We start from the raw sequence: 14,174 nt of genomic DNA, 5'->3' as shown, positions 1-14,174 counted from the left end.
TTTTAACTAAATGTTTGCCCCATATATTGTGGTGTCACTGACTTTACAAGCTGTTGGTGCTAAAGTACATAATCTTTAAAGCGTTGGATTTTCCCCGTTAACTTCATTTCTGTGCTATTGTCATACCCTATTTAATGCAGTGTGTATTTGTAAGGGAAGTAATCCTGTGTAAAAAGGAGTCTATATGTCACGCTGGGCCAAATACAACTCTTGGCATTTATTACCAAGGACTTTGCCAGATAAATTTATTTGCTTTCTTAACAGACAGTTTTTATGGTATATATTCCACTGTGTTAAAAAAAGAGTAGAGAGAAAATTGAATTTCCGTTTTAGTGTTTTGTTGAGCGGTTTGTCCTGTGTTTGTATTAAAATTTAAATGTGTATAAAAAGTCTGCGGATAGTGTTTAACTATAACAGCTAGTGTGTATACCTGGTACCTCCATGTAAATTAAAATCTCAGGTAAACGTACAGTTCTGCACCTGGATTTTATTGCTCTCAGGTGAGATTTCCGAATTACCTTTTGGAAAAATTAGCATGTTTTAACAGTCTCGATTGATACAGGAACCCCAAAAAAATTTGATTGGTTAGTTTTCTGTCGTCTTTTAGCTACATCTGAGTGAAATGTCGCAGATACAACATGACCTTGAAAATTAAGGTCTTGTTTCAGTTAGTAAAGATGAAGAAGAGTTTGTGTGTAGGAATACATTTTAGATAAAGGAGATCAAATTTAACCTGGTCAAAAAGTGAAAACAAATTTTGAAACAAGATATGTCACATCAATCCTGTTTTACCTGCGTTAATGTGAAGTATAAGTTAAAGAGGTCTTATGAACATGTAACAAGATACTTTTTGAGGTGTTAACATAGAGATATTTCTGTCAGCACAGCCTTTTTTGTTCCATTCACAAGTTCAATAGTGACACTTGTTCAAATCATTGTTAACTGTAATCACATGTCATACGTAGATTTCATTCTGATTGTGTCCAGATCTACGGTATACCACTGATCCTAGAGTGGAGATTTAGTTGGTTTCCTCTATAAATGTTACCTTGAAAAGTGCATTATATTACTACATTATTAACAACTTCCATCACAAATTGAACTATTACATCCTATATTTAGCATGGATATTTAAATTTGTATTAAATTGATTTTAATCGAAGAGATTTCGATAAAGAAGGGGGAGGACGACGTCTGACGTCGTGTCAGGTGGCAGGGGTAGGCTTCCTGTTGACAGGTTGTGTCGAGATAGTGACAAACCTTCCATTGTCGTCCTCCAAGACCTGCCAGTTTAAATAATTCCTAAATCCATATCTTATTCAAAGATCTGACAGTTTACTACGTACATGTACTACTGCATTATGCCATTTAAATGTGTCAGTTTGTACTAAAAGTTAGTGTCAAACATTCTGTTAAGAAAGTACTTTTACATAGATGAATACACTTTGGTAAAGAATAGCATTGCCTTAGCAAACAGATGTCTTTGGAAGTATTCAACAATGTACTTTGATAGCTATTCTTCGGAACAAGATTACGCAAAAATTATTTTAATTTTATTTATGGGAATCAATTACGACATCATTATCTCATACATATCTCCTTACGTATCAATCAGTACCTATGATTAAATTAAGGGGAAATAATTCTATGTAACAAAAAGTTCACAAAGCTGACAACATCGTCGCGATATACTGACAATATTCTCCATTCCTTGTAACTAAGTTTAGTGTCCAGTATATGTTTGTGACCAAACCAGTAATGAGGGAAGCTGGATACGAACATGACTGGCATACATAAGCTATGAGGACAAGCGACGTCGATCGCCGTCTGTAGAAGACAATTGGATTGTATGTGACATTAATCAGACTGAACTTATCAGACGTCGTATCTTCTGATTATATTAACAACAATCACAAACAGCATCTGATTGTAACGATTGCCACCACCAACCATTCCATCCCAGAGTTCCACGTGTTATAATAACATACGACGGTACTAAATTTACCTAGCTGTCATCAAACTGCAGTTTGTAAAGAAGCCATAATCATATTTATGAGGCTGGGAAATTACTCTCCCCTATTGTAGACAATGGTTATGATGTGAGGCATTTTTCACTGATTTTCTGTCGTCCGCTCTGCATTAGCATTCTTCAGCCTCTCATTGAAGGCGCCATTGTTTATTTAATGATTGGATCACTTAGTAGTAAACCACTGAATTTCTACCGCTCATTTCCTTTGTGTCGTAGACAAATTCATTTTCAAACATGAATTGTTTATATAAATATGATTTATTACGGTGGATTCACTGATATCACAGTATTACCTGTCCGATGGAATTAGACAATAAGAGGCTTGTGAACCATACAGGTGATTGAAATTTACCTGTAATCAAGGCTTACCTGTAATCGCCACTACCTGTCCAAATACTCATCGTCTGAGTCAACACAGCCTTTTGTAACTAAGTGTGGTCTAAGTAGGAAGGAGGCCATAACTAGCGGAAACGATTAATACACGCCAGCAGATCAGGCACTGAACCATTTACCTGTTGTTAACGCAGCAGCCATTTATCCGCCTTATCATGGAGATGCTGTAAGCATCAATACCTTTAATGTTCCCACAATCTTCCTCCAACATTTATTGACAAGATATTCATTGTATCGATACATCATTTATATGGAGATGCTTTAGTTCTCCTTGACTGATAGTGTTTTAGAGGATGTTAAAAAGTGAATAGGTAGAATTGACCGATGTTTGGCTCACACTGTGTAGCTGTCCTTTACTCTTGTCCCTTCTCACCTTCCTTATACACCTTTACAAATGTTAGATGCAGATCACAAATGTCCGGGTAATTAAATTTTACCTGTAATTTATTTCACCAATAACGGATCTGAAATCTGTATTGATTGATCAACGTCTCTGACGAGACATCCGCAATAGGTTTATCTGTTGGGTACAGAAGGCTGGTATTATACACCATTCCTTTGGTTAGTTTAGCAGGTGTTACAACACTTACAATAGGGGTTTGGCCATATAAATAAGACATTGCTATTCTAAATGATGTTAATATTACATGCAGGGGCATTGTGCGTGGTCAAGTTAGTTGATAATTGTTTGCATTTTGATCAATGATTCTGAGAAAAAGCAGTAAAAGAATATTTTAGTTTTATGGGTGGAGCTTTCATGGAGTGGTATTATTATTACTTTTATATAGGGTGGTGGTAGAGTGACAAGTCTGAAAGTGGAATTGGAACTGTGACTATTGTCTTAACTGTTTATATCTTTGTTTATTTACAGGTATATGAGGCCAGGTAAACATATAGGTTACATGCCTTCGTCACCTGTAGGTGTGTCACCACAACAACAAACTTACTATGACCAGCCACCAAGTAACCGTACCAGTCCGAAGAAATATAACCAGGTAAGAACTGTGTGCTCGTTAACAGGTAAAATAACGAGGTAAGGTGTGTGTTCCTTAGCAGGTAAGTGATTGTTCATTTGAAGGTAAGTTATACGGGAATGAGCATAAATGCTTCAAAAGGTGCAGAATGGTACTTCTGCTATTAACTGTGAAGAAAAAAACATTTCTGCAAATGAGATAAAAGTTCATAGAGTTCAATTAAGTAATGAGAGTAAGACCACAACAGCAGAAAATGAAAACATCCCGTGGTGTTGGAAAGGGACCTTTAATCTGTCCAGGTTGTGTTGTTGCTCAAACATGAGGATGGCCCTTTTGTGCATAGAAACATACCATCTCAGAACTCTGCCTGTCCAGGGTGGTCATAACAATAGTTTATAATCAAAGTAAATATCTGTATAGCAACAACATTAAAAAAGCTTGTACGACTCAGAGGCCCACCCTGAATGATATAATTTAACAAGATGGTTCTATTAGGAACCTAGCTATTTGGCCCGAGGGAGCCGTATCACACAATGAAAATACAAACTCAAACTAGTCCCAGTGGTGATTTGCATATTTTTTGTTTAAGAACTGAGTTTGGTGTAGCTAGACCTCCGAAGAACATCAGCTACAGCAGTGGATTATTTCACTGAACGTTTTGGGGCACATTGTCTGAAATCTTAATTGTTTCTCAAAACATCAGAGAGCCAGAAATAAAGTGAAAAAGCCGAACCCTTATTAGTTTTTAGTTCCAAACAAGAAATTTAGTAAAACTATGGTCGTCTTGGAAACTCTCTTGGGAGTGAAGGATTCAGCTTGGTGGCACCAGTCTCTGCTTTTGGATTTTATATCTCTGTGTTCCAACGTTACAGTTGGTATTGATTCAGAGCTTTGAAGCCAGAATCACTGGTTCCATGTTACTATAAAAGCTGGGAAGCATCTCAATCAAGCTTCCAAAACATATTTTTGTAAGGAAATTAATTAGTGAATTTTGATTAAGTACTTGAGGCAGTTTTATAGAGTTTTTGAATAATTTTAATGTTGTGATTAGCTTGCAATTTCTTAAGTGTATAGCAACAGAAAATCACTCTCAATAGGTTGTTTGGTGTAACTACAGCCTACAGTCTCTAAAATAGATACTTAATGTACCTTTTATATGATATACATTAGCAAACATTGTCTTACTCCAGAAATCAAGAAAAGACGACAATTAACTAGATTCTGAGAGAAAAGCATTTTTGTTTGTAATTTTGTCAAGGCTCCAAACACAACATTATGAGTTCAACTCAGAGTTTTGATTCTGTAATATCAGTCTTGGATTTGGGTGTATTGGCTTAGTTTAAGCAACATGTCAAAAACTTGTAAAATTGTTTTTGTTTTAAAGCATACAATCATGCACTTCAATTGGTCGTTTAGCAAGATGGATGGTTGAAAGAGATCTTACAGTGAATGGGGTTTAATGAACAAGTTTTAAACCATGTATTACAGCAGGGATATTAAACTCATATACCTTTAGGGTAAAAACAAGTGTGTTAGCTTCAGAGAACCAACTGGAATAAATTTCACTTTAATTGTTGGTAATAGAGGATAAAACAAGGTTGTTGACATATCTTGTCCATCCATACCCAGACTTAGTACTTGTGTGCAGAAGCCATGTAAACCTGTTATTACTTCGCTTCATAATAATCAGGAACAACAACAATTGTAAAATTCTGTATACCAGTCATGGTGGTGTAGCTGTGACATTCCAAAATGATTTAAATACAAATTGCTAAACGTACCTTTCTAATTCTGAACATGTTCGTGTAATCATTGCAGCATCTGACTGAAAAAGTTAAATCTGTGATAAGGTGCTTGATATTAAAATGAAATCTTACAAACATATATGGAATTTATCAAAACTAAAAGAGTTACATATACGTTAAGATTTAAATGATAGATATAACCATTTCCATTGAGTAGATATTCAGATGAAATTATTATCAAGATAGATCTATTTCATAGACAAATTAATATCTAGCACAGTATGCTTTCATTTCTTCTCATTAATATTCATACTTGATGAGACCTAAGAAAAGACCAAACAGTTATTCAGCATTTTCCTCATGCTTACAACCTATAAAAGTTCGGCTTGATTTATGGCTATTTCATTTTACAAAAGTGATTTTTAATACAGATAATAAAAAAGATACATATCTTCATGTCATTGGCACAAGATATGACAAAAACATTTTCATTTTCATTATTGAAATTTTATAAATATAAGTAATCTTTTAGTTCACAAGATATCGGTTTCACTCCAAAATCTAAAGAATTTTTATGAAGATTTTAATCCTAGGTGCTCTGAAATGTGTTTAATTCAATGTTACCAATGAACTTGTCCAAAATTAATGCTTAAGTAATTGATGATGTTTTCGATGAAGAATGATTGAAAAATTGTATTGCCACAGGAGTTGAGATTCAATCAAAGAAAGAGTTTTGGGGGACATGTGCATGCAGATGTGAAAACAAAGTTGGAACAGATGGGTGTTATACATATTAAAGGGTATATTCTTTGTCCCTTAAATTGTCAACTCCCAAATGACAGATTTCGAGATGATAATCTGGCCCCATGATCCGGTCACAACTGGTTTATATGTTATTGCCCCATGAGTTAATATATTCACACGTGTTATAAAAACGAATAAAACCATCTTCTGATCTAAATCTACATATTATAATGTTTGGTGGGTATATAAAGATGCTAGATAAAAAAATTACCGAAGATAGCTAAATCAGTGCACACGTTAAATTAGAGATATAATTGGGAGGGGGTAGGGGAAGGCATGTGAGGAGTGGTGGGAGGGGGGAGTCGGGAGGAGAGGAGAAGGGAGGAAATATTGATAGAATAGCAATAACTTTTTAGGACATTGATATTGTTTTCTATAACAACACTCTAATAGACTTTTTCAACCTTAAAACAATTGCAACTGAAATCCACATCTTCCTGAAGAATATAGATAGATATTTAAGGGTTGTAATTGAAATAGAAAAATACCATTGAAGCATATCATTATAGCTTTGTTAATGATTGCCTAGAAAGGGGTACTATCCTCCTAATCAAGCCGTTATATCAGTAAGAATCTGTACCCTCAGGTAAAGTTTGCCGTCTGGCTGACAGGTGCTGTAGTTATAAAACTCGTAGGTCGGGCATATTGAACAGGGAGAAACAAAGAAGGATTTATTTACCTGTAGGCATAACGTCGGATTGGTTTCCCGATCTTAGGTTTTATTTTCTGTAAATGCCCTAACAAGAAATGTTGATTGTAAATGCCAACTGTCCTCCAAATTAATAATGTGAATGCTCTGTTCTGTTGTAAATGAAGATTTACAATGCTTAACGCTGGTATATATACACTTATATCTGTATTTTATACAAATAAAAGAATCAGGACGACAAACATATTTCTCAGTCTAAAATACCTTTGATTGTTAGGTCAGGTTACAGTAAAATATGGTTTGGGTTGTTTAATTTGGTTAGGCATCTTAACAGCAATGATCGTTTAAGGAGATGTCAGGTTAGGAAGGAAAGCCGGAGTACACATTAAAAAACTACCATCTACGGTCACTAACACCATGTAAGTACCAATGGTAACTGCCCCTCATGAGTTTTGAACTTGTGACCCAGAAGTGGAGGGCATGGGGTAATAATACAGGACATCTTAACCACTCAGCCACCGCAGGCTACATGTACAATTAAAGACTTCATTTTTGTTCAGTTGAGGAATATTATATCTATTCATCTTAGTTTAAGATAAGACAATCTTTCATTTTATGTCACATCCAATGCTGTATTATCGAATATCTTTTGATTGGTTTACAATTGCAGCTATTCTAAATATTATTAATCGCGAACTCAGTACAATATTGACAGGTTATTATAGGTCTTTCGTAAAATATGTCAATTTCCATTTTCATGTTTTCATTGCATAAGCAATCCGCCTATTTTGATTTGATTTTTTGTTTGATTTCTGATTGAGCGTAATTTATTTGTCATCAAGCGCTGCACATGGAAGGGATTAATGTGAACCGCGGGTGCAATAATTACAGATCGTCAGACAATTACCAAACATTGTCAGTTTTCAGCTTGCAGCTTTTGTCATTTACACAATGCAAATTGATTTTAAACAATTAGCAATGTTTGAAAACGCTGATTATGAAAGCATTAGACCAACATAAAAGAAAATCACTGCATTATCTATTCCGATTATCTGCTGCGGGCACTTTGAACTTGCTGTCTAAACGTCCTCCAGAGGAAATGATACTGCACATGTTACATTGGAAACATGAGGAGAAAACCTATTACAATGACTTTACAGATTTGGCAAATTTACACAGAATTATGACTTGATTAGTATTTGTAAACCGTTTTTCTGTGATGTAACAAAGCGTTAACAATATTATTTGGCCATTATTAAGGCCGGAGAAGCCACCGCAATGCTCAATTTAATCTGTCGTCTGCATGCTGCACTTGTAAATGTGCACGTTCCATGGTGGTTTCAAATGATAAGGGCACAGTGTTCAGGTGTCGCCTTATGAAAAAACGAAACATTGTTATAAAATGACTGAAATTATCACATTATAACAAAATGAAGCTGTCATTTTTACACAGAATTCTGGTTCATGTGTTGATTGATCGCGGTAACAAAAAGATATGGCGATTTGTTGTAAAATGTTTTCATCTAATTTCAAATGTTTATCTAATGTAACAGGAATTTCCTGGATAAGATAAACTGAAATGTTATAGCAAATTCATTGTTTTGTGGAGAAACAATCAATTTTACTATGAAATTTATCTAAATCTAGTGATACGCAGCTCATAGAACAAAGGCATTACTTTTTATCACAGGAAATGAGTACATGATTTACCAAGGGTATTTTATAGAGGACGGGGTGAGTGGGGGGGGGGGGCTTATTATGTTAGTGAAACAATAGAATGGGGTACACATAACTCATTAATGCTATTGTATAAATGTAATTAATAAATCGCTTTGTTGTCAGCAAACTATTAGTTGGTTTATGATATAGACAGATTCATTAAGGATATAGAAAATGGTAAAGAGACATAATTAGATGGTCACATTAGGCAGGTTCTGTTGAAAATGATGGTCCTTTAACCAGCAAAGAAATGGTCTCTGTTGACAGGTTCAGGGAAAAGTAATCTGTTTCATTCATGGAAGCTTCTAAATATAAAATATGTCCCTAGAGCTTTTCATATGTCACAGTTGTACATGAGTGTATAGGGAGGGTTTCATCATTTGTAGAGTAAAATGAGTATTTCTGACAGCGTCGCTCCTCTAATAGACAGCTCCTGAATACAGTTGTGTTTGCTTCATATTTTTATATATTCAATATTCACATCGGCAGAACCGAGGATAAAGATAGTGCCATGTGGTTAGGACATGGTAATTTGCGAGTCCTCGGAATATTTATACAGATCTTTTGTCCACGTCATGTTGATATTTCAGACACTGTCAAGGTCATTAGAATCCTACAGAGTATGGCGTTTAGGTTGCTGACAGCTCTCGATGATGAAAATTATAAGAGACGAAAAAATGGAAACCACTTCCTGTGGCTAAATTAATGCTGATGGATTATGCACAAGGGAAAGTGAAATTTGCATTAAAGTACAAAGGTGTTGTGTTTATAAAACCGGATGTCCATTTCCCCATGTCCAGCAGAACATCATGCATGAATGAATCAGAGTAAAAAGAAATTGGCTACATTACTTTATGACCTGTGCAAACTGCAGCAGCTAATTGTTTGACATGCAACATTTGAGGGACTGACTGACCATTCAGATGACCAGTACATTAGCACTTGCTAGTGATTCATAAAGAAATGACCACTCATGCTTCATGCACATCAACAAAAGCGTTTGTGCAAATCCTGCCCGTTGTGGTGAACTTCATCACTTTTCGATTTAATTTTGTTTCTGTGAAAGATATTGTTGCCCTTCTAATTGTCATCCTAATGTGGGTGTCGCGTGCGTGTTAGAGTGTGTAAATTAGGTGTAGTTTAGGAGGGGAATTAAAGTCTTCAAATGCCTGGAACAAGATAACAATAGGATGACAATAAAGGGAAATCAGCTGGTAAATATCATCTTCTCACTCCCACTCACATTCGTGTAATTGATTTCATAAGTATGTGCGAAATTTGCATAATTTGCATAAATTAAGTTCAGAAAATAAATAAGTGGTCAGCATATTCCATTAGTATGCAGAGATTATACCACAGAATATTTTTACTTAATTTAATTTAATCAATGAATTAGGGAGCCGAAAGGAAGCATAAAAAGTTTGAGTGTTGTCAGCCATATATCGCCTAAATCTAGCACATCTTAAACAGACAGAACTGTTAGGTAATATATAACGTCAGGCAGTCACTCTGATGACTTATTTCTGTGTCGTGGACAGACTTTTATATTTCTTTAATTTCAACCTGACATCTTAATTGTCATTGAGGTTTGAAACAAAGGGATCTAATTAAAATCATCAATTTTCAAAATAAGGATATTTAAATGCAAGGGCAGATAACTCTATAATCTGCAAAGACCAAATAGTAGAACTGTGATTATTATTTTCATTATCATGTCTGTGATAATCGTTAATTAGAGCAAATATTTGCCTCCTGCCGTTGTCGGTGGTCTGTATAGCTGCATGGTTTGCCGTCCTGACAATTGCTACTCGTGACCACCATTGTGAACCTTTCTCCAACATTGCCATCCTTTCATATTTTAGCTTTGCAAGTTTCCATGGTAGTCACAAAAGGACCACATTTGTAAGGATCGTACACGTAGAGGGTAAACATGGACATTGTTTCACAATCATGGTGTTAAGTCTCAAACATGCTGCAGCTTCGCAACACAGGTTCTTCAAGTATGAATAGGCATCCATTAGTAGAATTAATCAGAGACCGTGTACAATTATACTTTTATGAAGAGTAAACAACACAAGTTGGTTAGGTGCAGAATAATTAAGAGGAGAAAGCATAAAAAAACTGAGATATTTTTGATATATGTGATACTTTATTCCGGAAATTTGACACATCAAGCCATATTGTGAAATATGAGTGAACAGTATTATTGAAAGCTTGTACTTGGTGAGTGCATCTAGGCGTGTGGGGTACATCGTTGATGTGCCACGAATGTTTCGGCGTCTTTGTCATAGACAAGACAATCAATATTCATCGCTATATCGGGTGTCCGGGGATGTGACAACTTCCTGTATCATCATGAACCGAGGACAGTCCCGTTTTTTGCTTTATTGTTTGTTTCAGGTACAATTGCCTGTTAGCCTTTTCAAGGGCTACCCATCAATGTTTGCATCTAAAGTGTGTGTATTTAAACGGATGAGCGACTCGACACAGGTAGGCTATGAGCAGGCTTTCTTACTTTAGATATCTCGCTACAGTGCACATGGTGTCGTTACATAGGCGCATTGATTGACGAACGCTCTGGATGCTCACAATGTGTTAAACCCCCGACCAGGACTTGCTCCCTTCGATACATATAATGCTCTGTATGTATTAAAGCGAATCGAACACGTCCTGGGTATCAAGTGGAGTAAAGCCATTGATTGTCAGCCAAGCGACGGGGTTTGTGTGCTACAATGTCAGTGTATAAGACGCTTAAGAACAAGTATGGTGTATATATGCCGTACACACTATGCCTTCCGTAATGGTGGGAGTTCAAATTTTTAAATCGGTGACTTGACTCGTGGTCGATGCGACTATTCATGTACTGATGCGTTGGATACAATGGCTGGATATTTTGTGAATGAAGGAGATTATAAAAGTTTAGGAGTTTTCCCTGTGACCTGGATTATCCCCTCTGGCAAGACCAAGCGGCAGTTACCTGAGGTGTCAAACATATACCTACTAATGGACAAGTGAAATCAGCACAACAGATTCATTTATGATACCTGTGGATTTATTTACCTGTTATATGAATATGACAAGTTACGTGATGGAATATCTCGCTGGGATAAAAGTTTTAAAGAGGCTGGCGGATTTCTAACTTTGTTGCAATCAACTTTAAAAAGAGGTACAGTGTTGTGCTATCTTATGGAAATTTATTTCTAAAGAAAATTTTCAGGATCCATGTGATTTTCTTAAGGATTGAATTCTGTGGATATATAAACCAATGCTTGAAACAGTCGGAAGGAAATAACTTGGAGGTATAGACTTGAAACATTAAACTTGGATTTAGTATTGAAAGGGATCGCTCAGCCTTAATCTGAAGTCGTAAAGAGTGATTGGGCCTTATAGAGGCCCCATGTTTACTGGGATCTACCGAGGATATATTTGTACGGATTCGTGAATGTATGCATCATGATAAGGACCTAAGCAGATTAAAGTAGATTTTATCAATATATATTGATAAAAAAATTGAAAAATGCACCAGCAGCAGGGTTTTGAAAGCCAACAGGTAAGAATCTTAAATCTTTTTGATGATGATTTCATGGCTAATTAAAACTTTGTGCTTTTATATTCATTTTCTGCTTTATTACCAGTCTATGAAAACATCCATGTGTATCAGATTATATACGTTTTCGAGCAGAGCCTAAATTGTATAATTATAATAAGACGATTTTGATGAATCGACAATGAAGGTGACAATACACAAAGGCCTGTGGTATCCTGATGAAGTGTGATGGGAGTGTTGTGTCTATGACACACCTGAATGATCATAAGAAATATAAGCAATATGTGATATTTCATGTCGGGTAATAAACGTACTTCTACGCTTTGTATCAAAAGAATAAAGACACATTTGAAGATGTTTCATTTATATGATAGAGGCTCAGAATTCGACAAATACCTGTGTAATCATTTTAACATAAAGAAGTGAGAAGTATTTTTTACATTTTAACTAGGAATGTTTATATGAGATGCTTTTCAATAGAGATTTTGTATTCATCGTTACATGAGTATATTGGTCTACATAGCTATCAACAAGTTACCCAGTTTACACTGTACCAATGTATTGAATCTGCAGACGTTATTTGTTCAGTAGCGACTAAATCAACAGATTGTCTTGAAATAGTGGGTATCGTGCAGACCTAAAACTTTGTAAAGATTGGAGATCTTAGCATGTATGGGTGGAAATATCCAGGGTATCAATTTATGTCAGGACGACTGGGGAGGAGGGGATGCTGTAAAAATAAAAATGTACTTGATTAATGTAATAGGAGAGAGTTATAATTAGGAAACATTTCAGTTAATAAATTGTATAATTAATGTTCACAATTACCTCTGCATGAAGCTTGGAGGATGCAGTTAGTATTTGTATTTGGATATACTGACAGTTGCACATGTCATTTGCTTGTATCGGACAAGGATAATAGGATTGGACAATATTCTTATTTACTGTGGTAGTATTAGCTCAGTACACACACATGGGTTCTGGACAAAGCAGGACAGGTATACCATTCAGGTATCAGTACAGGGTGTTACATAGACCCGCAGGATTTGGGGACAAATTATTTAGGTTTACTTTTCTATATTTATTCATTGTTTCCTTATTGTTCAGTATTAAGGTGATGAAGTAGTATCATGGGTTGATAATCAATAATTAAGCTATTTAATGTAGATAGTACATCAGATGTGTGGCTATATTGGAGCAATGTGACATGTGGCTTGTGAACTTCATATCTATAGGTGATGCTATAATAAACATTCAATGGAGCAATTCCATGTGGTAATGATACTCCTGGATGGGATGTTGTCCTGTCTGACACATGGACAGGACTTAAAATGTGTACTGAAAGCTATTGGACCTTTTTGGACTCGCCATTGAGTGATAGAAGAGTCTTTGGTGTATAGTACTAGCTAGGCTGCAACAGTTAGCCGATGTTGGGGCGAGAGTTTGAAGGATGCAGTGTTCGCTTTATATTCTTGCAATGATGTTTATGACATGATTTGAACTGGAAGTTACATGCTTGTGTTAAATCAATAAAACTTAATTCAGTCTGTGTACTTGGAGGGTGCGCTTGGTTGTCTGATGGAAGGTGCACTTGTTTGTCTGATGGAGGGTGCGCTTTGTTGTCTGATAGAGGGTGCACTTGGATGTCTGATGGAGGGTGCGCTTGGTTGTCTGATAGAGGGTGCGCTTGGTTGTCTGATGGAGGGTGTGCTTGGTTGTCTGATAGAGGGTGCACTTGTTTGGTGGTATATAAGGATGTGTCAATTGTGGAGAAATCACAGACATAATGAATTTAATATGGAATAATGGTCAAAGTTTATTGGAATTTTTTAAAGATTTGCTTCAAATGATTTTGGTATTCTACACATGGTAAATGGTAATTAGGCCAAGTGTACAAAGATCCATATCAGAGTTTATTTAAATGCAGTCAGTCCTTGGCTATCCCAACTTTAAAAAATACAGAATTAAGGTAATAGATTGCAAACAGGAAATGTCATTAATTTTCAAATTTTGTTCTTTTTCTTTTTGCCAATTATGATTTTTTGTTTTAAACAAAAATGAAGTCATCTTAAGCTGATTGATGACGATTGAAGGTTTTCAGCAATATGATAAGTTAATTGCTTTGATAGTCTGACCATTACACCGATTCCTTGCGAGTTGTAATTTGTTTATGATTGGGCGCTTAAACCGTTTCCCTGGTAACCATCAGAACCATACTTCTCATTTCATTGTCATTAAAAAACTGTAATACAGTTGACAGCATGTTATACTTAAGGAAATAGCCTATCTGAGAGACGGAGGACAGGGGACCCAT

At 35.8% G+C, this 14,174-nt stretch overlaps 1 protein-coding gene across 1 annotated transcript in view; it reads left to right on the top strand.

The window, feature by feature from the left end:
- Positions 1 to 14,174, top strand: part of LOC138319698 (kinesin-like protein KIF26B) — a 255,993-nt gene that overhangs the window by 187,925 nt on the left and 53,894 nt on the right. Inside the window, 1 exon segment of the mRNA XM_069262843.1 lies at positions 3,294 to 3,417. Within this exon segment, the coding sequence (XP_069118944.1) occupies positions 3,294 to 3,417 (124 nt within the window).

Source organism: Argopecten irradians, chromosome 3 (genome assembly GCF_041381155.1).
Source record: "Argopecten irradians isolate NY chromosome 3, Ai_NY, whole genome shotgun sequence".
NCBI classification, from domain to species: Eukaryota; Metazoa; Mollusca; class Bivalvia; order Pectinida; family Pectinidae; genus Argopecten; species Argopecten irradians.
The sequence above is the reverse complement of the archived record's forward strand: the minus strand, read 5'-3'. Positions and strand labels throughout refer to the sequence as shown.